At 36.5% G+C, this 25243-nt stretch overlaps 1 protein-coding gene across 1 annotated transcript in view; it reads right to left on the bottom strand.

The window, feature by feature from the left end:
- Positions 1-25243, bottom strand: part of DSG1 (desmoglein 1) — a 42820-nt gene that overhangs the window by 6853 nt on the left and 10724 nt on the right. Inside the window, exons 4-14 of the mRNA XM_020902013.2 lie at positions 25028-25183; positions 22778-22922; positions 19621-19787; positions 15453-15587; positions 14685-14870; positions 11783-12042; positions 8580-8719; positions 5648-5941; positions 3100-3233; positions 2727-2799; positions 782-990 (exon numbers count right to left, since the gene is read on the bottom strand). Coding sequence (XP_020757672.2) covers positions 782-990; positions 2727-2799; positions 3100-3233; positions 5648-5941; positions 8580-8719; positions 11783-12042; positions 14685-14870; positions 15453-15587; positions 19621-19787; positions 22778-22922; positions 25028-25183 — 1899 coding nt within the window. The remainder of the gene's footprint in view (positions 1-781; positions 991-2726; positions 2800-3099; positions 3234-5647; positions 5942-8579; positions 8720-11782; positions 12043-14684; positions 14871-15452; positions 15588-19620; positions 19788-22777; positions 22923-25027; positions 25184-25243) is intronic.

Here is a 25243-nt window from a genome sequence, read left to right as displayed (position 1 = left end):
AAATGTACAGACAAAGTACTACAGAAATACACCTACAGAGACATCAGTCCTATTTTGGATGAGAGGATAAACAGTTAACAATTTCAGAAAGGTGGAAATGTTTGAAGTGGATTGAAAGATGAGTGGGGGTTGGTAAGAGAGATGATCAGACAGAAGCATTCCAGGATGAGCACAGCATGAGAAAAGACATGGAGGGGAGTGGACCAGTGTGAACAAGGCAGAGGCGCTTGGCAAGTGGGGTTGTTGGTAAGGATTAACTGGAGGTGTGAGGGCAGAGGTCAGTTGGTTAATGGCTATGTGAAGGAATTTTGGATTTCATTCCATAGACAAAACAGAGGTGGGAACCACTGGCTATTTTAAGCAGGGGAGTAAAGTGCTCAAGTCAGAATTTTAAAAATGTTATTCAACTGGAGTATAGATTGCCAGCATCTATATCTAAAGACCAGAGGCTGGGAACCTAGTTAGGAGATGCCCACCATACCCTTGTTGAAAACGGTAGGGGTCTGGGGTAGAGATGGGGCTTCCTTGATGGCTCAGCGGTGGAGAATCCACCTGCAATGCAGGAGACACAGGAGATGGGTTCAGTCCCTGGGTCAGGAATATCCCCTGTAGGAGGAAATGGCAACCCACTCCAGTATTCTTGACTGAAAAACCCCTTGGACAGGGGAACCTGGTGGGTTACGGTCCAAAGGGTCATAGAGTTGGGCATGATTGAGCTACTGAGCATGGGGTAAAGATATGGGTGCAGGATGGAGAGAAGGCATGGGGACAGAGAGCTTACCTGGCAGAAGTAACTTTCCATGAAGTTCATATTCAGCCCTCCTTCTCTACATTCCCTCATAGAATTTCTTCTTAGTGTTCCAGGATATTCTTGACATATCTCAGGTCCTCCTGACATTTTAACTCCTTCTGTTAGTTCAAATCCTGTTGTTCTTTCTCCTCCTCCCAGATCTTGCATTTCTCTGCCACCATACTCATTTGTGTAAACTCCTAAAAGTGTTGATCAAATTAAATTTTACTTTCCAGTAAACTATATTTTAAATCCAGTAAACTATATTTTCTCTAGTGCATTGTAAACTAAAAATTAGTAACTTATTCTAATGTATAATTTCTTCATTTAGGTATGCAGTTGTGAGCAAAGAAATAAAATGAAGGTAATACATAAATAAAGGAGATTATAAATATGATATTGAGTTCAAAATAATATTATTAACCAATTTGTTAATTCAGTAATTATTTGTTGTATTTTTATGTATGTCAGTCATGTCCAACTCTTTGTGACCCCATGGACTGTATCCCACCAGGCTTCTCTGTTCATGTAATTCTCTAGGCAAGAATACTGGAGTGGGTAGCCATACCTTCTCCAGGGGATCTTCCCAACTCAGGGATAGAACCTGGGTTTCCTGCACTGCAGGCGGATTGTTTTACTATCTGAGCCACCAGGGAAGCCCATTATTTGTTGAGAGGTTACTACATGTTGTGCTGGGATAAGGGGGCTCCCTAGAGGTTACAAAACCCTATCTATACCTTAGAGAGTTTGATTTCAAATTGGAGGAAAATACCCAAATTCTAAAAGTTAAAGAAAAAGTATAAGAATACTCAGTGTGTATATATTAGACTCTAGCACAGGCACTCCAAGGCTTTCAGAGAAGAGAACAAGGCTATGGTAAGGGGAAAGGTTTGCGTGGAGACTCTGGGATTTGCATTTGAATGTGAGGGGTGAGTGGAAGTCTATTATAGTATTCCAGATAGATAAGATAAAAGGGTGGCCTAGACTATGCAAGTGCCATGGACAGAGTGTTGAAAGTCCTAAGGCTTTCATATTTTAAAGCTCTTGAGTTTAGGTACAGCTTTTCGTACTTCTTATTCTGGTGCTGTTCATGTGCTTTGCTCAAGGTTTGTAGATTTAATAAGGGAATAAATACATAAATAAATCCTCGTGGGTTTGAAGATTTGTCAAGTCTTGAGAACTGATTGGGTGTCAATGAATAGGAAGCTATGAGAGTCAACAATGAGTTTCTGCTTTTGAAGTGGAAGGTATTGGTGTCATTAACAAAAATGGATGCCTCAGGGGTAGAAATAAGTTTAAAGACTAGCATCTCCCGCCTTTTGAATGTGGTTCAGTTCTGTAAGTTATAAACATTCTATGTCTTTTCCATTTTGAAGAGTTCAAAGTGGAAAGGTCATGATCACAAGTTTGAAAAAGACTGAAAAAAACAGAATCCGTAATATTTATTTACCTTGAAAAGAAGCAAGATGGTGGTACAATTATTTTCAAAATATGAGTTTTTAAAATTAATTGCTCTTTTTATTAGACTGATTTTGTGAATTGTAGAGGCAGAGGCTAGCCTCAATAAATGAGCATATATCTATTTAATAGGGTTGTTTTTAAGTTCAAATGAGTAGTTTTTAATAAATAGTTGCTCTATTAAACAAAAGAATCTCAACCAAAATTGACTTTTGTACTTCTCTATTTACAGAAATCCCAGTCATCTCCTGTGTACTTTCTGATGATTATGGAAGATGTAAAAAAATACAGCTTAAAAGAATAATAATTACTGTAGGTTTTTCTTTATAATTTAATTTGCAAATTAGTCATCTACAAAAGAATGATAGAGACAATTGTAAAGATAAGATGGTTGGGAAATAGTAAGGTATACAAAGACAGAGAACAGAGTTCCTTCTTAGTAAATGAATTGTTAAAACTTAAAAAAAATTTTTCTTACCTGAGTTGTCGGCATACTCAATTACATTTGCATTAGGGGCAAGTATGCATGGTACACCGGTATTGGCCAGAGCCTAAAGGACAGGAAACATTTTCCCATTTGTAATGATTCTTTTCTTTCAATGGTTATACAGTGGGCTTGTTCTCAAATTATCTGAGACATTAAAAAAAAATACTAAAAATAATGTGAACCTCACTGAGAAAGGCTTTCTTGGCTGCTGTCATCCAAGTTTGACGCACCTTTGATTTCTCTTCATTCACCCTTTCGGCTCTCTCAGAACAAAGAACAGTCTAGACTGTGAGTGATTCCCTGTGTCTTGGTTCAAGAGTTTTGAAGACTGTGAAGGGGCCGCCTGTTATTGGTGAGCACTTACCCCAGGATCGGCCTGTGCACCTTCCACTGCCCACGAGTGAATTGCTCCGTCGGAACATTCAGGAACAGGCTCGAAGCCAGCCCTGCCGCTGGGGGCGCCTCCACAGTCACAGCAGATCAGCAAGAACGGGACCACTGATGGGGGAAAAGACAGGAATACTGGGATTAACAGTGGGACCATACTAAAACAAAACAACCTACCCTGATGATTAAATTTGAATCCTTAATTTAACTCCACTTGATTCTAACATAATTATGAAAGTTTCAGAAAACAAACTGAATATTGGTGAGATAACAAAATCAATGTGAGCTTCAGACTGCAGTCAATATTTACTTGTTACAGAGTATTCCGATGACAGATGGTATTATACTATTAAAACAGATGAGGTTTTTTTTCCCCTGTCATTACTTAGGAAAGTATTAAAGGAGAAATAGTCCTCAGAGATTGTAACATTTGGCTCATTTCCACTCTATCATCCTCTAAAGCATTGTTAAAGACCGCTTGGGGAATCCATTGCACATTGCACCCTCATATCTAGATCCTTGACTAGGTCCTGTCTAGTGACCATAGGATGTGGTCTCTCTCTCTCTTTTTAAAAATTTTTTAATTAATTTTTTTGCTTAATTATTTATTATTTTTGGCTTTTTTATTGGGTTTTTACTGCTGCATGCATGGGCTTTTCTCCACTTGTGGCAATTGGGAGCTACTCTTTAGCTGTGGTGTGTGGGCTTTTCACTGCTGTGGCTTCTTTTGTGGCTGAATACGGGCTCTAGGCCCACAGGCTTCAGTAGTTGGGGCTTGTGGACTCAGCAGTTGAAGCTCCCAGGCACTGGAGAACAGGCTCAATAGCTGTGGCGCATAGGCTTCATGTCTCGGGAGCATGTGAGATCTTCCCAGATCAGGGCTTGAACCCGTGTCTCCTGCATTGGCAGGCAGATTCTTTACCACTGAGCCACCAGGGAAACCTGTGGTCTATTTCTAAATGCTCCCACGCGTGATACTTCTTTTTCATTATCAAAGTGTTGTTGTGAAGTAAGTCTTATTATTTCACAGAAGGCAAAAGCAAGGCCCGGGGAGTTTGATATTGAAACTCCAAATAAGAATCTTAACTTATCTACTTAAAAATATTGTAATATATAGTGGAACTATGTGTAACTTTGCTCTGTGTTTTCCAAGTCTCCTATAAATGTGTTATCATACCTTCATGATTTAAAAAATTAAAATTAAAAAATAGATACTAAAAAAAAAAAAGCAAGGCTCAGAAAAGTTGGGTAACCTTGGAAAGACTCAGACAATTGAATTTAGAAGCTGGAGTTTGTTTACCCCTTCTTCTCTTTGGCTCTCCTTTTCTTAGACTCCACAGCTTTAGCATAGCTTTTGAACTGTGGTGTTGGAGAAGACTCTTGAGAGTCCCTTGGATAGCAAGAGATCCAACCAGTCAATCCTAAAGGAACTCAGTCCTGAATATTCATTGGAAGGACTAATGCTGAAGCTGAAGCTCCAATACTCTGGCCACCTGATGCAAAGAACTGACTCACTGGAAAAGACTATGATGCTAGGAAAGATTGAAGGCAGGAGGAGACGGGGACGACAGGATGAGATGGTGGGATGGCATCACCGACTCGAAGGACATGCGTTTGAGCAAGCTGCGGGAGATGGTGATGGACAGGGAATCATGGCTTGCTGCACTTCATGGGGGCACAAAGGGTTGGACACGACTGAGCAAATGAACTGAAGTGAAGGGAAATCCCCTCAAGGCTAACCCCCTCCCTATGTTTATAGTCTCAACTCTCGTCTCACTGTCAGACACATCCTTTATTTCTTCTCTGCTGGAGTCCTTTATTGTGATTACTTGCACTCTCATTCTTTTGGGATTGTGCACAGGGATTTTTTCTTCTTCTTCTTGTATTGTGTTCCCCTTTTCTTGTCCAGTAGGCTAGCTCCTATTCATCTGTTAAAATCCAACTCAGAGTTTGCTTGCTCCATGTAGCCTTTTCTGATTGTTTCAATCAATTGTTTCTTACTGTCTTCTTCACTCGAACAGCAGTTTGAATCTGTCTGTTATGGTGGTGGTTGGTGGTGGTTTAGTCATTGTGTTTGACTGTTGTAACCCCACAGGCTATAGCCCACCAGGCTCCTCTGTCCATGGGATTTCCCAGGCCAGAATACTGGAGTGGGTTGCCATTTCCTTCCCCAGGGAATCTTCTCCACCCAGGGATCAAACTTAAGTCTCTTGCATTTCAGGCAGTGAAATTCTCCTGCATTGCAGGCAAATTCTTAACCAACTGAGCCACCATGGAATCCTGTTAGGGTACTTCCCTATTACACTGAGACTCAATGCAAAATAGTTTTTATCCTCCACTGCACTCTAAGAAATCAAACTGATTTTTTTTTTCATTGTATAAACCCAACATCAAACATAGAACTTTCTTGATAATTGCATAAAACAAGAATGTATAGAATATATTTCATCAAAGGGACAGAAAACTAATCGCCTCCCTAGTTTTTTTGGAGGGACACATAAAAACAGGACTGTTCAAGTACTTACATCCTAGGACCAAGAATCCCATGATGAGTAGTCCAATGCCAGCAGGACCAAAATGTACATTATCTCCTCCTGGCTGATAAATACTAGGTTGATCTACATTGTAATCATTTGTGCCAACAGCTAAAGTATTTGTGCCAATACCAACACCAGTTAAGTAGCCTTTAGTGGTAACATCGCCAGAAGTAGGGCCATTTTCACTGGTGGTACTTCCATTCAAATTTGGATGATCGGTTTCCCAGCCACCATTTTCAAGGTCAATAATAATTGTACCAGTACAAGTTTTTTGAAGAGCATCTGTAACAAAGTTTAAAATGAAAGAATTATTTTATACATTTAGTTTAATAATTGTTGGATGATACAAAACCATTTTCTCTCTGCATAAATACTTATTTCAGTGTCTTAATTCCTACCAATTCAATAACCCCCCATATTGTCCTTTGTCTGTGACTCAGTTTTTCAGTCAAATCATTATGAGTAAATATTAGTGCTTGAGAAAAACTGTTCCATGTGTTGAGAAACATACACAGTAAACATCACGTTATGTGTTGGTCAGCAGTGTGTTATATGTCAATGTGGAGACATTTCTAGACTATGTGTTGCACACTTCTCCATATTTTGTTTGCTGTTTTACTGTCTTTCATCTTCAGTTCTTGTTTTTTTTCCTTTTATAGGATGACAAAACCAACAGACTTTGAGCAGGTTGGTCTGTCATTTGTATAGAAATCACCTACTAATAAAACATCATATCCTCAAACTCACAACTGTCAGTTCAAACAACCCATAGGAGGGAGAATTTGGCACTATTGGAGGTGAGGGATGGATTTTCATTATTAATAAAGTGAAGAACTTTTATTTCACTGTCAGACATTTCAAATTTGCTTTCTTCTTGTCCTTCGAAGTTTCAATAAATTATTGTCTTTGTTGGCTAAACATAAGAGGAGAGATATTTGTGGTTTGTTTCAACTTAATGGCTCCACACTTGCTGCTGGTTTCAGCAAGTTACTATTATTGTTATTGTTGTTCAGTTGCTAAGTTGTTTCAGACTCCTGAGACCCTGTGAGCTGGATTATTATCTCTATTTTATAGATCTAAGTTTTGTTGTCAGACTTTGTTCAACATTGTCACTCTAGAATCTGGCACAACGGCTAACATTTGGTTAGAATTCAATACATAGTTTCTGAATAAATGAATAAAGGAATTCCTGCAAGTAGGTAATAGAGATAGGCTTACATCCTAGTCTGTGTGTGTGTGCGTGTGTGGTCTGTTGTGTCCGATCCTTTGCAGTGCCCACCAGGCTCCTCTGTCCATGGAATTTTCCAGGCAAGAATTCTGGAGCAGGGTTGCCATTTTCTACTCCAGGGGATCTTCTTGACCCAGCGATTGAACCCACATCTCTCGAATCTCCTGCATTGGCAAGCAGATTCTTGGCCACTGCACCACCTGAGAAGCCCACATCCTAATCTATCTGATATCAAAGTCCATGTCATTTCAGTCAAGCTAAGCTGATTATATTGTTATTGTTGTATTAGAGTACAACAATTCTATTGTTACTGTTTTTGTTATTTTTATTATTATCATCAGATCCAATGTTTACCCCAGAAAACTGTATTTTTTAATGACAAAGGTATTATTCCCTACTTGCCATAAACCTACAGTTTTGGTAAGCTTAAGTTTCAATTTCTCCTTCATGTGTCCAATTAAGCTTGATTTTGGGTATAAGGAAAGGAGTAACCTAGCAATTGCTTAAGACAATTTCAGCACTGAAATAAGCTTATCTGTGGATGGAATAAACATTTCTATTTGTAATACACATTTTAAAAACTACATTTATTTTGACTGATTGTGAAAAAGACCAGCATAGTTTGGTAAAAATTCTGAATTAATGAATGACTTTAAAGAAGTGCTCCTTTATTTCTTTTTAATCCGTGAAGCAAGTGGAAATTGTCAATCCCATTTTAGGACAATTGAAAGAAAAAGAGAAGAAAGAGACAGAAGAAGAATGAGAAGTTGACACAGCAAATATTGCTTAGAATCAGCTTTGAGGAACTTTCCTCCTAGTGATCTAACCTAATTTAAAGCTGTTCATCTTGAAAAGTAATAAACTTGCTAATTCCAAATTGTTTACATGAAGTTGTACATCAACTAAGGATCGTATAAAGTTAAGCTAGCTTGGCTTTGTGTCTATTTGAAAATAATTTTACAATATTTTTAATTAAATTTTTAAAAATTAAATATTTTTAATTAAATTAAATTACAAAATTTTTAAGTAAAAATTTTCAATTACCGACATTAATAGGAACTAACATTTATTGAAAGTCAGCACTTGTCTAGCGCTTTACTGTAATAACTCCTTGAAAGTGAAAGTGTTAGTTGCTCAGTCATGTCTGACTCTTTGCAAGCCCATGGACTATAGCTCACTGGACTCCTCTGTCCATGGAATTCTCCTGGCACAAATACTGGAGTGGGTTGCCATGCCCTTCTCCAGGGGATCTTCCCCACCCTGGGATCGAACCCAGGTCTCCCACATTGCAGGCAGATTCTTTACTCTCTGAGCCACTAGGGAAGTACTTAATAACTCAAGTACTTCTAAATCCATAATGTTCCTGTCCCATTTTATGGAAGAAAAATGTGAGGGATAAATGGGTTAAATAACTTCTCTAAAATCTGTAGCTAGTAAATGACAGTACAATATACCAATCCAGTTTCATTTCAGAGCTCACAGTCCTAACCATAAATTATGTCTCTTGTATCATTCAGGATTTGATTCTGTAATGCCCAGTATGATAATTTTTGTTGGAAAAGGGGTACTTCAAAATACAATAATTAAAATTTTAGTTTCTGAATATATATGTATATACAAATTCCATGTATATATAATATAACTGTATACACAAATTCCATGAGAAGGGAAAAAAATAAGTTGATTTCTTACCATCTATAGATAGAATTGTTCCTTGGTATTTTCCCTGAAGTATTTTGTATTGTTCCATAGTAACTTTATTTCTCAAAGTAATTACGGCTGTTCTTGAGTCAATAGCGATCAGGTCAGCTGGATTTCTTCCCATTACGTATCTGTTTTTGAAAGACAGTGGTACAAATTAATGTTAATTATGTAGAGAGAGCGAGAGATTGATTTTTATTTTTTTGAAGGATAATTGCTTTCCAATGTTGTGCTGGTTTCTGCTGCCATCCACCGTGAATCAGCCATAAGCATACATATGTTCCTTCCCTCTTAGACTTCCCTTCCACCCCCCCCATCCCATCCCACCCCTCTAGGTTTTCACAGAGCTCCCTGTGTTAGCTATCTGTCTTACACACGGTAATGTATATGTTTCAATGCTTCTCTTGCCTTTCGTCCCACCCTCTCCTTCCCCTGCTGTGTCCACAAGTCTGTTCTCTATGTCTGTGTCTCTATTCCTGCCTGCAGATCGGCTCATCAGTACCATTTTTCTAGATTCCATAGATTTGCATTAATATGCAATATTTGTTTTTCCCTTTCTGACTTCACTCTGTATAATAAGCTCTAGGTTCATCCACCCTCACTAGAACTGACTCAGCTGTTCCTTTTTATGAGTAATAGTCCATCCTAAAGGAGATCAGTCCTGGGTGTTCAGTGGAAGAAGTGATGTTGAAGTTGAAACTCCAATACTTTGGCCACCTGATGCGAAGAGCTGACTCATTTGAAAAGACCCTGATGCTGGGAAAGATTGAGGGCAGGATGAGAAGGGGACAACAGAGGATGAAGTGGTTGGATGGCATCACCGACTCGATAGACATGGGTTTGGGTGAACTCCGGGGGTTGGTGATGGACAGGGAGGCCTGGTATGCTGCGGTTCATGGGGTCGCAAAGAGTCGGACACAACTGAATGACTGAACTGAACAGAGCTGAATATTCCATTGTATATATGTACCACATTTTATCCATTCATCTGTCAATGGACATCTTCCATGCCCTAGTTATTATAAATAGTGCTGCAGTGAACATTACGGTACGTGTGTCTTCTTGAATTATGGTTTTTTCAGGGTATGTGCCCAGTAGTGAGACTGCTGGGTCAAATGGTAGCTTTATTCCTAGATTTTTTGAAAAGGAAATCTCCATACTGTTCTCCATCTGTCTGTATCAGTTTACATTCCCACCAACAGGAGGGAATGTAGAAGGGTTCCCTTCTCTTTATACCCTCTCTAGCATTTATTGTTTGTAGATTTTTGGATGATGGCCTTTCTAACTGGTGTGAGGTGATGGTTTTGATTTTAAAACGTGTTTCCTGCCAGTAGATGTAACCCCTGAATATAATTTTCAATCATTAGAAACTGTGTCTGAGGACATTCAGGAAAGGATGGAGATTTAAACTTAAGAAAAAGAATTAAGCAACCACTTGTGATGGAATGTCTATTATACCCACTTGGATGTCTGAATAATCCCTTGATACTTGCAGCCTCATTTTCATTTGATTTTGGTAGCATCAGAACTGTCCTGGACAACCCAGATACTGGGACTTACTGGACTGTTGCTAATTCTAAACTTTTCTCTTACCAAAGAAGTTATTTCTTCAGAGCTTGTCTTTCATCCCTTTCCTATTTGCACCCCCTCCCCATATACACAGTGAATTTACAGAATTTCTTGTGGATTCCAAACTCTGTCCTTGTCTTGCACCTCTATCCTATTCTCTATTCTCTTCTTCTCCTCATCTTTGACTTTGCAGGTTTCCTTCCATTTATACATCTGTTAGACATACATTGGTTAGATAACTGTCTGTGTCAGGCGTTGTGCTAAACATGGGGAATAGAACTTAGAAAGAAGTCGGAGGTAGAGGTGTAGTCTTCCCTCAGTGAACTCACGTCTCTGGAGTACAAGAGAGCTTATCAGCAATGGTGGTGCAAAGACCGTAGATGGTAATGCCTGTATGTGGAATCTGAAAAATATTTGTGTAGATGATCTTATTTATAAAGCAGAAATAGAAACAGATAGAGAGAACAGATGTATGGATACCAAGGTGGAAGGAGGGATGTGATGAATTAAGAGATTGGAACTGACATACATACTCTATTGATACCATGTATAAAATGGGTAACTAATGAGAAGCTACTGTGTAGCTCAGGGAACTCCAGGCAGTACTCTGTGGTGACCTGTGGGGAGGAAATCCAAAAACGAAGGGATATATGTATATGTTTAGCTGAGTCGCTTTACTGTAGAAGCTAACACAACACTGGAAAGCAACTATGCTCCAGCTCCTGCTTAGTCGCTCAGTCGTGTCCAGCTCTTTACGACTCCATGGACTGTAGCCTACCAGACTCCTCTGTCCATGGAATTCTCCACTGGGGCGAGAATGTGGGTTGCCATGCCCTCCTCCCGGGGATCTCCCCAACCCAGGGATTGAACCCACGTCTCTTGCTTCTCCTGCATTGGCAACTGGATTCTTTACCACTGAGACACCTGGGAAGCCTTAAGCAACTATATTCCAATAACATTAAAAAAAAAACCACACAACAGTAATGGCACAGCTATAATACTCGAATGGAGTGAGTTGACTACAGAGCAAAAGCTTTAAAAACTCATTTGTGAGGTCTTTCCGCCCCACCATTGTTTTTGACTACAGGCACTTTTCAAAATACATGTGCACATATAATACAGTGATTTTTCATGATCAAGTAGAAACATTTGGATATGTAGAGTTAAAAAAAAATACAAAGCATGACTTTTTCCTTAATGTAACCAACTTTTTCATATCAAGGTTATTGTTGACCAATATTAAATGCTGATTAAAGTAAGAAAGCAACTGATATGAGTTAGCTAAATCTAATTGATTTCAGTGGGTGGATTTGCAATGGGAAAATCAATCCATCAAATCTTCTAAGGGGAATACCATGATATGTGGAAATTAGCTAACTGATCAATAAAATATATAAACACAGGAGTGTCAAACTTTCAAGATACAATTATTTTCACATTTTAAACCTTCACACTTTCCATCTTACATTTTTCACAGATATTTATACTTTCTTAAACACTCTAAATTAAGTAACAGTTTACCAGTTTGTATGTTACATGACTGAATTTCAAAAATAGTGATAACTATTTTAATTCAGATACAGTTCAATATGTGGTGAAAATTAGTTGGAAAAAGTCAGTCTTACCTAACAGTTGTTGAAGGCCGACCTGTGTCGAGATCCAAAGCTACATAGTCTCCTATTTTATAGTTTTGTCCCATATTACTATTTACTACAAATGTCTTTGAACCTGGACGGAACACTGAGCCTTCAATTATGTTTAACACGGTCACAGAGACTGCGGTTGCTGTGAGTTTATATTGAGACATAATTGATTGATGAAATTCAGCTTTATTTCTAACACCAAGACTAAGTTGCAGATTATTCATAGCTTCAAAATCTAGAGGCTAGAAAATACAAAGTGAAATGGTTTTACTAGAAGGAGAAAAAGCATTCTAGAGGAAAGAGAAATTCTTTGATTAGAGGCAAAAGAAATTCTCATATCTGTTTCTCTAATAAAATATAAATACATATAAATACACAATCTATTCTTACGTTATGTTCAATTCAATACAAACACATGAAATACAGTAAGAAAAAAATCCAGTTGTCTTAGATCCTTTGTTGAAAAAGTTAAAAATGTGTGAGTTCTAACTGACCAGCAAATTAAAAAATTTCAAATAATACAGATGGTCAAATCCATTGATTTTGTAGTTCAAAGAGAGCTTATGCTAGCTGCTATCATTTCACATTTCTCAGAAGATAGCCCTATTTATAACAAAGAATGGGCCAAATATATCTAGTCTCAATCATTTGACTGATTTTATCCATAAAGAAATATTTATAAGAAATTTTATTTTGTATATGTGATTTATTTCAATAAATCAAATAATAGAATATAATATATAAATAATAAAAAGAAATCTATAGTTTATTCAGTATATCCAGGAAAACATGCATTTTACTTTATAAAATTATCAAATAGTAATTTTCATTATGAAAGATGATGTCAAAATCCACTACTTATATAATCCACAGCTATGCAGTATGCATGTAAATACCAGCTACATTTTTCTAAATTTTCACAAGAGTAGATTAGATGACCATCAATTCACACATTGAGCTCTCCAATTAGCTAAAATTTTCAGTCTTTGCTCTAATATTATCTCAATTTGCAACTCTAAGAATGGTTATAAAATTATGTATAGATACACATCATATGCACTTATTGTGCTGGTTTAGTCACTAAATCATGTCCAACTCTTGCGACCCCATGGAATGTAGCCCACCAGGCTCCTCTGTCCATAGGATTTTCCAGGCAAAAGTACTGGGGTAGATTGCCATTTCCTTCTCCAGGGAGATCTGCCTGACCTAGGGATCGAACCTGGGTCTCCTGCACTGCAGACAAATTCTTTACTGACTGACCTACCAGGGAAGCTCTATGCACTTATTACATGCATAGAATCCTAAAAAAAATTGATACATGATGTCACACACATCTGGGAGAAAAATCAACATTATTCCCATTTTACAGATAGAGATATTGAGGCCAGATAGATAAATCGATTTTCTAAAGTAACATCATAGTTTTGGGTGTAATAGATTAAGACTCAGTTTTCCTAGCATGGAAGTCTAGGTAGGATAGTGGAAAAAAGAATGTGAACTTAATAGCTAGAGAAGCCGAGGTTTGAGTGTCAGTTGTCCCACTTACTAGAGATGAGAACTGAGCAGGTTACAAACTCTCTCTGAACCTGTGTATTTCTTTGTAACGTGGGCATAGAGCCTAGTTTGCAGGGATACTGTAGAGCATAAGCTAAGGCACGTGCACAATGACTAAGTGAATGGAAGCTCTAGGTATGGTGACATTTATGAAGACATATGAGACAAATGATCACACGTTCCTATAGGGCCACAATTCCTCAGGAGTTCATTTCCCAGGGCAATTTTGAAGGAAGGAAATAGTTAAAAGAGGATTGCATTTTACCATGAGGAATACGTGTTGCATGCATCAGACACAATCCATGCACAGCTATTGCAGATTTTAAAAAATTGACTGACAAGTCTAACAACAAAGGGTGAAACTTTCACTGTCGACTCCCTAGGAGTCAGACATTTTTCCTCTGAATCTCAGAGAAAATTCTACTGCAATTAAATTGGTGGATAAATAATGTATTGGAGACAAAGAACTCTGTTGACTGGGACCAAATTTCTATGATATGGACCAAATCTCTAGTGTATGTATGCCTGTAATAAGCCTGGGTCAGCAGCCAATGTGAGATGAGAATTTGATAATCCTGCAAGTACAGGGGGCTTCCTGTAGCTCAGCTGGTAAAGAATCTGCCTGCAATGCAGGAGACCCCGGTTTGATTCCTAGGTTGGGAAGATCTGTTGGAGAAGGGATAGGCTACCCCTTCCAGTATTCTTGGGCTTCACTGGTGGCTAGGCTGGTAAAGAATCCACCTGCAATGTGGGAGATATGGGTTCCATCCCTGGGTTGGGAAGATCACCTGGAGGTGGGCATGGCTGCCCACTCCAGTATTCTGGCCCGGAGAAGTCCATGGACTGTAGTCTAATTTTAATTTTGTAAAAAAACTCTAGATAAACTAACAACTTTTAATTCATATGATGAATATTGTTAGTGAATAATAATTGATGTACAGTATTGACAGGGACACCTTTTTTAAGGCCACGTTGAATCTGGTTCAAAATAAAATTCTTCAAACTGAAAGGATTAATTAATTATTGTTACAAGCATAAAACAAGATTTATGTTTAAAAATGATTTCCCTTTATATGATCCATGAGGGAATATTGTATTGATAGGAAAGAGTTTCAAGTAAAAACTTCAGTGCCTATTTTTATGAAGTGACATAAGCAGAAAAACTCTCTATAAAAGGCTCTATATCATATATAACCCTAAAACACAGTAATTTTTATTCTTTTGCCCACTCAAGTTTGTGAAGTGTTAATATCATTTTAAGATTACCACTTTGAAAAAGAGCCAAGAAAACAAAATGTTGGATAGGATATACTATAATAGGATACCATACCTTAACAACCTTTAAAATTCCCACATTTGTTCTTTCATTCATTTCTATTTCAAACCAATTCCCCTCATTTCCAGAAATGAAGAAAATGACTGCCATCCAGTTAGCTGAGAACTCCTCATCCAAGTCTATTACTCTAATCTCGAGCAAATTTGAATTCAGAGTGTTTTCTTCAATGCTTATGGAATACTAAAACAAGAAGTAAAAATATTTTAGCACAAACTATGTAAGAAAGAGAATTATACTAGTTTTATATAGAATGCTTATAGTTGTTCATGATATAGAAAGGGGATCCATGTTTGTGGTCTGACTTTTCATTGTTCAAATATGGGTTTTTTTCCTATGTATTATATAAACAAACACGAGATGAAATATGTGTGTACCTTTGTGTTATGACTTAAAAATAACTAACATGTACATCTCTAAATAGAATTGTTAGAACGAATTTTAGAAGTTAAAGAAATTAAAGTTATTAAATTCAAGGACTGGACTTTGCTGGTGGTCCAGTGGCTGAGACTCCATCTCCCAGTGCAGAGGGTGGGGGTTTGATCCCTGGCTGGGGAACTAAGATCCCACATGCTGCATGGTGCCCCCCCCCCCACAGACCCCAAACTTTGGGACTTTCCTGGTGGTCCAGTGGCTAAGACTGAAAGCTTCTAATGCAGGGGTCCAGGTTCAATCCATGGTCAGGGTATTAATTCCCACATGCTGCAACTAAGACCAGGTGCAGCCAAATAAATAATTTTAAAAAATTCAAGGACTAATACTTACTGTTGGCTGTTCCATGTATGGGATATTATCATTGACATCGAGGATTTTAATGTTGCATTCACACTCTGCTGACATACCATCTGCCCCACCATCTCGGTCTGAGCCTCTTACAGCTAGAGAGTACTGGCCATATTGCTAAAAAGACACAACAAACAATATCACAGTTGATGTAGACAGTTCTTACTTTGTTTTGTACAAAGATCTTTTAAAATGTTGGCTCAACATTTGCATAAATCTATGATAAGATAGAAGTAACACAGAATGTTGAAAATTCACAAATCTCACATGAATCGATATGAAGCTGCCACTTCTATTTCCAACAATGCCTATCCAGCATTATTTAAAAAGCCCTCATTCCTTATTATATGTTGAAAAATAATATAAAGGGCGAAGCAGACCAAAATTGTTAGGAGGGGAGAGATCATTTACCAGGAATTTATAGAATGAAAATTCTGTACCTAAATTATTAGCCCTTGAATGTGCAAGTAGAATAAAGAGATAGCAAATGTTTGCATTTCTGGGGAGTGGCATGTTGTGGCAGTACAGTTACTGATGATCTATTTTCTTGATTCTATTCAACGGTGCTTCAATTTTTAGAAGCTGGTAAAAGCCATGAAGCCTTTTCTAAATATATGTATATGTGTATCCTCACTCAAAGTTGATATAATTTTAGAGGATTCACAATTAGAGATGTCTTGAGAGCTCTCCATAAATCCCAGGTTAAGAATATCTGCTCTGAAAAAAAGGGAGAGGCCTCAGATTAATAAGATTAGATATGAAAAAAGAGAAGTAACAATGGACACCACAGGAATCATGAGAAACTACTACAAGCAACTGTACACCATAAAATGGACAACTGGAATAAATGGACAAGCTCTTAGAAAGGTACAATCTCCCAAGACTGAACCAGAAAGAAACAGAAAATATGAACAGACTAGTCACAAGTACTAAAATTGAAACTGTGATTTTAAAATTCCCAACAAATAAAGCATCAGGTGGCTTTGCCAGTGAATTCTATCAAACATTTAGAGAAGAGTTAACACCTATTCTTCTGAAACTATTCCAAAAAATTGCAGGGGAAGGAATATTCCCAAACGTATTCTATGAGGCCACCATTATCCTGTTACAAAAATCAGACAAAGATACCACAAAAAAGAAAATTATAGGTCCATATCACTGATAAAAATAGTGATAATTGAAAATCCTCAATAAAATACTAGCAATCCAAATCCAATAATACATTAAGAAGATTATACCCCATGATCAAGAGGGATTTATCCCAGAGATGCAAAGATTTTTCAGTACCTGCAAATCAATCAGTGTGATACATCACATCAACAAATTGAAGAATAAAAACATATGATCATCTTCATTGTCATCGTCATCAAAAGAAAAGCTTTTGACAAAATTCAACACCCATTTATGATAAAACTCTTCATAAAGTGAGCATAGAAGGAACATACCTCAACATAGTAAAGGCCAAATATGATAAACCTACAACTAAAATCCTACTCAGTGGTGAAAAGCTAGAAAATATTTCCTCTAAGATCAGGAACAAAGGAACAAGACAAGGATATCCACTCTTGCCACCTTTCCTCAGCATAGCTTTGGAAGTCTTAGCCACAACAATCAGAGAAAATGAAATAAACTGAATCCAAATTGGGGAAGAAAAAGTAAAACTGTCACTATTTGCAGATGACATGATACTATATATAGAAAATCCCAAAGATGCTACCAGCAAGCTAGAGCTCATCAGTGTATTTGGTAAAGTTGTAGGATACAAAATTAATACACAGAAATCTGTTGCTTTCACAATGAAATCTATACTCTTACAGTGAAGGCTCAGAGAGAGAAATTAAACAATTTTATTTCTCATCACATCAAAAAGAATAAAGTACCTGGGGATAAACCTACCTAAGGAGACAAAAGACCTGTACTCTGAAAACTATAAGATCTGATGAAAGAAATCAAAGATGACACAAACAGCTGGAAGTATATACCATGTTCTTGAATTGGAAGAATCAATATTGTCAAAATGACTGCACTACCCAAGGGAATCTACAAATTCAATGCAATTCCTAGCAAATTACCAATGGCGTTTTTCACAAAACAAGAACAAAAAACCTTAAAAGTTGTATGGTGACACAAAAGATCCTGAAAAGCCAATGCTCTCTTGACAAAACTGGAGCTAGGAAAATTAGACTCCCTGACCTCAGACTATACCACAAAGGTACAGTCATCAAAACAGTATGTAACTGATACAAAAATAGAAACATAGATCAATGGAACAATATAGAAACCCAGAAGTAAACCCATGCACCTAAGATCAGTTAATCCACAACAAAAGAAGCAAGACTTTACAATGGAGGATAGACAGTCTCTTCAATATAAAGAGGTGTTCAGTGCTGAGAAAACTGGACAGCTACATGTAAAAAATGAAACTAGAACATTCATTAACATCATACACAAAAATAACACGATACACAAAATAGATTAAAGATTTAAATGTAAGACTGGATACTAGAAAACTCTTCGAGGAAACTGTAGACAGAACAGTCTTTGATATAAATTTCTGCAATATTTTTTTCTGAACCATCTCTTAGAGTAATGGAAATAAAAACAAAAATAACAGGACATTGATGGAAAAACAGACATAGAGAATAGACTTATGGACATGGGGAGAGGGGAGGAGTGGGTGAAATGTATGAGAAGAGTAACATGGAAGCTTACATTACCATATGTAAAATAGATAGCCAGTGGGAATATGCTGTATGGCTCAGGAAACTCAAACAGGGGCTCTGTATCAACCTAGGGGGTGGGATGGGGAGGGAGATTTAGAAGGGAGGGGATATATGTATACCTGTAGCTGATTCATGTTGAGGTTTGACAGAAAATAACAAAATTCTGTAAAGCAATTATCCTTCAATAGAAAAATAAAAAAAAATAAACAAGTGAACGCTAAATAAATTCAAAAGCTTTTGCATGGCTAAGGAAACCATAAACAAAATGAAAAGACAACCTAGAGACTGGGAGAAAATATTTGCAAACGATTTGAACAACAAGGGATTAGTTTCTAAAATTTATAAACAGCCCATGTAGCTCCATATATGAAAAAACAAACAACCAATCAAAAAATGGGCAGAAGACCTAAGTAGACATATCTTCAAGGAAGATATCAGATGGCCAAAAAGTACATGGAAAGACACTTAACATCACTTAAAGATGCAAATCAAATCATTAGAGATGCAAATCAAAACTACAATGAGATATTACCTCACACCAGCCAAAATAGCTGTCATCAAAAAATCTACACACAATAAATGCTGGAGAGGGTATAGAGAAAAGGGAACCCTCCTATATTGTTGGTGGGAATGTAAATTGCTGCAGCTACTATGAAAAAAAATATGGAAGTTCCTTAAGAAACTAAAACTAGAGCTGCCATATGATTAGCAATCCCACTCCTGGGCATATATCTGGAGAAAAACATGGTTCAACTTGGTAAAAATCAGTAATTATTTTTTTTATTTGCAAGTGAATAGACTGGTCTGAATGTTACTGAATTCCTCTCCATCCTTCTGATTCTGTGACTCATTTCCCAAAGTAATCAGTGGGCTATCAGTATGCGAGATATAGGAAGAGAAAAGGGAAAAAAGAATTCTCTTGTTAAATGAGCCTTCGATAGGATAGATTAAAGAAAGATAAGCAAACAAACCAAAAAAAGAAAGATAAGCAAGTTTCTTAACCTGTAAAAATTCTTGGGGCTTCTATTGTGTTCACCTCCATTGTGACTCATCAAGATGGGGGACATTACAGCAATTGTTTCTTAAATTTATTTCATTGTAGAACAAACTTAGAAAAAATATAGAAAAATAGAGCAAATAGAGCTTTTATGTCTACCTTGTGTGTATTTTTATGTACTTTCAGAATGTAGTTTTCTCAAATTGAGACAAATCCAGTAAGATTAAATGAGAAATGAGTATAAAATCTATTTGAGGAATTCTTATTTTTTTCATCTCACAAATATTTCTTGTGTCATTCCCATTATGTGAAAAGGTTATGTAATTAAAATTTTAAACTATTGTTTTCTTTTTCATTTCTTCTTCTTAGAATTCTTGCTTTTAGAATCAGTTCCATTGAGACTACAACCCACTCAAAGGAAAACAATTACCTCTCTGTCTAGAAAATTATTCATTGTTCGAATTTCTCCAGTGTATCTGTTGATGATAAACATTGGTGAATCTGAAGGTTCTTGTCTTATGATCTTGAAGGCTATTTTTGAGTTCAAATTATTTGGTTCATCTGCATCAGTAGCATTGAGTACCATCACCAGTGTATCTAGAAATCAAGAAAAATTGATTGCAAATGGACAATTTTCATTTTTGTTGTAATATAATATATTGCTTTTCCAACAAAGTGTTATGGTTAGTTAGTCCATGTAATGGGAACTTCACCACTTTCCTTTTCTATTGCTTCAACATATCAATATCTTAGCTCCTTTCAATACCTTTGTCTTGATGAAAAGATAACATTTTACCAGGAACCTTAGACATTACTGATATTTAGAAAACAAGGAAATATTTTCTTCTGCTTTTATATTTCTTATTCTAGTGTAATTATTTTTTTAAAAGGCTCCTATGGTGAAACAAAGTGACATAAGGACAGACCAACTCTCCCAACTATAGTACTTTCTAGCTATGTGATCTTGGCCTCAGTTTCTACATCTATAAATGGGGGTGAAATTGTATTGTCCTCACTGAATTCATGAAAGAATTAAATAGCTATATGAAATAAAATTATGTAAAGTTCCTATTGAATAATGTACATTCAGTAAATATATTTTATTATTCTAGTTTGCACGGTCTCTAGTAAAGTACTAGGTGTCTAGTAGGTTTAAAGAGATGCATGTTTAATTACATACTGCACCTGTTCTTCACCTTTTCCAAAATCTTATTGGTAGTTTTAATGAAGGATGCTGGAGAATGTGAAGAGCTGCCAGCATTCATAAACTAGATTTTTCTATACTCAACTCTATTTCAAGCACAATTTATCTTTAGACACAAACTATCAGCTCCTGTCCCTCTCTCTCTCTCCCAATGTCTGTGTGGATTTATTTCAGCATTTTTAAGTGTTTTTCAGAGGCAATTATTTCATTAATTATGGTGCATTCATATAATAAAATCTCAGGAAACTCTTAAAAGAAATGATGAAACCTGTATTTCCTAATATGAAAATGTGTTCAAAATATATTTAAAAATTCACACTGTAGATTAGTATGTAAAATATGGTCACATTTGTTTCTTCTTTGGAAATATGTTTATATATATTTACATGATTATAGAAAGTATGTACCTAAGTAACTAGTGATTCTATTTGCCTCTGAAGAATGGTACAAAGGAGAGCAAAGAATGCATTTTATTCCGTTCTTACTCATATTTTGTGAAATTTTTATAGCAAACCTTCTTATAGTAGTATTTTTAAAAGTTTAAGATATAGGTATAATATTTTAACAAAAATATTAAATAAAATTTAATAAAATAAAATAAAATTTTATTAAATAAAATTTAATAAAATAAAATAAAATTTTATTAAATAAAATTTAATAAAATAAAATAAAATTTTATTAAATAAAATTTAATAAAAATAAAAAAATTAAATAATTATTTAAATTATATAAAAATTAAATTAATTAAATAATTAATTAAAATTAAATTAATATGTAGGAATTAAATAAAACAATATTAAAATAAAATAAATATTTTAAATAAATATTAATAAATAAAAATTAAATTAATAAATTTTAAATTAAATTAAAATTAAAATGTAATAAAATAAAATTAAAATTAAATGTGTAAGAATTAAATAAAATTAAATTGTAAATAAAATAAAATTTAAAATTAAAATAAATAAATTTTTTATTTATAAAATATAAATGTTAAATAAATATTAAATAAAATTTAAATGTAATAAAAATAAAAATTAAAATGTAAGAATTATTTGAATTTACAAGAAATTATACTACTTAAAAGTACTATGGTTAGTTGAAGTTTTAAATTTAAATGAGACAGTATCTCTGCTGTTTTTTAGTATATTTAGGACAATCTTCAGTGGTACCCTAAGCAATTGATACACTATCTGCACAAGTGACTGAATATTTGGCAGTTAAAATATTGCTTTTAACAGTAATCCATAAGGAAGTAATTGCACATTTAGATTATGAAAGCTCTTGAGAGTAAATACGGGATCTAGTTTCTAGATTTTCTGGTGCCCGTCCACTGACATCCCTTGACATGGTCACCTTTAAATCCACATGGAGGACCAAACAGGATTAGGTTTAAAATACATTTCAAATACATAACATCGGTGACTTGACTAAAAAGCAAACAAAACGTATATTTATTAAATCATATATAAGAAGGGGAAAATGCTTGTTTTGTATTTAGTTAAAGTCACTCAGTCATGTCCGACTCTTTGCGACCCCATGGACTGTGGCCCTCCAGGCTCCTCTGTCCATGAAATTCTCCAGGCGAGAATACTGGAGTGGGGAGCCATTCCCTTCTCCAGGGGATCTTCCCAACCCAGGGATCAAACCCAGGTCTCCCGCATTGTAGGCGTTTTGTATTTCTTTGCTGAAAAAGCTCTTGAAGATTATGAACACCAAATAGATTGTCTGGAGGTGATTGCTGTGAGTTACTTTAAAGTAGTTAAAATTTTTTTTAAAAGTAGTATGAATAGAAGTGGATGAGATTCCCCTTCAAGTAGTCCGTGTGTGCGTGTGTTAGTCGCTCAGTCATATCTGACTTCTTTGCGACCTCAGGATCTATAGCCTGCTAGGCTCCTCTGTCTATGGCATTTTCAGGTCAAGCATACTGGAGTGGGTAGCCATTCCCTTCTCCAGGGGATCTCCAGTCTCCCTGGGTAGGGACTGAACCCAGGTCTCCTGCATTGCAGGCAGATTCTTTTCTGTTTGAGCCACCACGGAAATCCTCAAAGTAGTCAGACTGGGAGGCTAAATTCTCTTCCCAGTGGCTCTGTCATCACTGTGCAAAATACTTTTGGAATTTTTTACAGAGGTGGTGTGTGAGCAAATTCCTCCCATTTCTTTAGCACTGCTTCTTGTGTGTGACAGTTGGAACTGCTTCCACGGTTGAAGGGAAAGCCATGATGGAGCCTTCTTCATGCCTTTCTGTTCTACATGCTTCTCCAAACTTATCTTTCACATTCGTGATGTAGTTTTTTGACAGACTTTAGCCTCTAGATGCCTGGCTGTTAAGAAACAGATCTGGAAACCCAATAGTCTTGTTTACTTAACAAAGTAGACTACTTACTTGCATTAGAATTTTCTTCTATTTCTCCGACAAAAGTAGACATAGAAAATACTGGAGGGTTGTCATTTATATCCAAAACCCTGACTCTAAGCTCAAGAGGTTTCTCTAAATCTTGGCCCAGTGAATTCAGAGCCCGACAGTAGATCTAGGAGAGAAAAGAGGAATAATTACATGGTGCAACCCATAATTATTAAGTTCTCGATTTCTCTGAGCATTATGCTTAGGTATTGTGGGAAACTAAAAGAACAGTGAGACATATGATTTCCTACTCAAAGGTGGGCACAAACAGTACTTAGAAGGGGAGGCAAACACAAAGTCAAAATCCCATTTGAGAAAAGGTAACATGATAAGTTATATAAAGGAAGAACAGAATAGCTATGACTTCATAGGAGGATGTAATGATTGAGAGATCTTCAAAGAAAATTTCAACAGGTGAAGCAGATAATTGACAGGGTGTTCCAAGAGAAAGGATTCATGTGAGGAAGGAAGTGAAGTGGCAAAAACTCATTGCTTGGAATTAGGAATAGGGGTTATGGGGTTTGAGATTATGACAAAGGAGAGTCACACAGCGGCTTCAAAGAAATATAGCATCCATGGGATAAGTGGTGGCTATGTGGGTGTTTATGTTATTATTTGTTGTTGCTGTTCATTCATTTAGTCGTGTCTGACTCTTTGTGACCCCATGAAGCATACCAGCTTCACTTATTGGGTGTTACATAAGTATATTGTGTACTCTTTTGCCTATGTGGTATATAGTAAGTCCCCTACATATGAACCTTCAAGTTGCAAACTTTCAAAGATGCAAATGTATTATCAATCTATCCCAGTACAGTACTACATAGCCAATTGTGTTAGTTGGGTACCTAGGCTAACTTTGCAGGACTTAACGAATACACTCCCAGAACGAAACTCATTGGTATGTAGGGAACTTACTGTGCATATGTGCATGCTCAGTCTCTTCAGTTGTGTCCAACTCTTTGTGACGTTATGGACTGTAGCCCACTGGGCTCCTCTGTCCATGGGATTCTCCAGGCAAGAATACTGGAGTTGGGTTGCCATGCCCTCTGCCGGGGGATCTTCCTGACCCAGGGATCGAATCTGCCTCTCTTACATCTCCTGCAGGGGCAGGTGGTTCTTTACCACTAGTGCTATGTGGGAAGACCATAGGAACTTACTGTGTTCCATATAAAAAGGCATGTGTTTCAAGAGAAGCTAATAGGCTGGCATGTTGATTTAGAATTTTCAGGGAAACATTGTGGGAGACAAGGCAGGAATACCGATATGGAATAGTAGACTAAGGAATTAAAGTAGTTTGAGGCATACAGACAAGCAGTATGAGTGAAAACCTGCAAGCAGAGATTACTATTTGAAGGCATTTTGGAAAATTATGCGGTTTGAATTGGAGAGGTTTACAAGATCAAAGAAAGATATTAAAATTTCTCTACTTTTGTTTATCAAGTATTAATAAGTGTTGACTCTAGTGATAGGTGGAAATTGATTAGCAGCTAATGGAGCAGTCAGAAGAGAGATGAAAAAACGAAGTAGATTGATTAAGTTTCTTGGACAGATAATTATGGGAAAATAGCTAGCTCTTGGGATAATTCATTGGGAAAAAGTAGAAAATCGATCCTTTTTTTATTTGGATTTAATTCAGAACACTTCTGAACTGGAGGAGAGAGAATTAATTATGGGAGTTTGTGATGGAAGGCCTCAGACTTTTTAATGAAGCGGGTCATCAGGTCAACTGCGTAAAGTGAAAATGAGGTTGAGAGTTTGAAGTTTTGTCACGGTGGCTGTAAAGAATAGAGTGAGATTAAGGGTGAGTTAAAGTTTCTCCAAGGCATATTCTGAGCTCAGGGGAGTTGAGCAATGTGAATTTATCATCAAGTACGTTCACTCAGGAAAGGCTCCATCTGGAGTTCCAGAAGTCACCATTTGGCATTGGAGTGAAGAGGAACTGATATTCTCAACTGAATTAAAGAAAAAGAAGTAAGTTAAGTGCTTTCCCTTCTTGACAAACATTTAGTTTGACACGGGAACTGACGAGAGGTTAGCCCTTTCGCTAAGGCTGTTAAACAAACACTCCTCTCTCTCTTAACCTTTTGTTTCTGTCAGGTCATTGAATGCCCATGAAATAAGAGACAACCAAAAATGCCCAATATTGAGACTCTTGAAATCAAATAAATATGATCTGAACTTAAGATATTTCAAAAGTAATATAGGCCCGAACACACACATTCATGCACTTACAATGAAAAAAGGGGTGACCTCTCGATCAACTATGGATGTTATATTAATTTCACCAGTTTTTTGATTAATAACAAAGATTCCATAAGGTGGTTGATCAATTCCTACTCCAGAGATGCGGTATGTAACTTGCTGGTTTGCAGCACAATCTGAGTGAATCTGCAAAGAGAGCACAGGTGAAAACATTACAGAGAGGAAATCAACAGTGCAACTGTTTGA

Source organism: Odocoileus virginianus, chromosome 22 (assembly GCF_023699985.2).
Source record: "Odocoileus virginianus isolate 20LAN1187 ecotype Illinois chromosome 22, Ovbor_1.2, whole genome shotgun sequence".
Classification (NCBI taxonomy): Eukaryota; Metazoa; Chordata; class Mammalia; order Artiodactyla; family Cervidae; genus Odocoileus; species Odocoileus virginianus.
The sequence above is the reverse complement of the archived record's forward strand: the minus strand, read 5'-3'. Positions and strand labels throughout refer to the sequence as shown.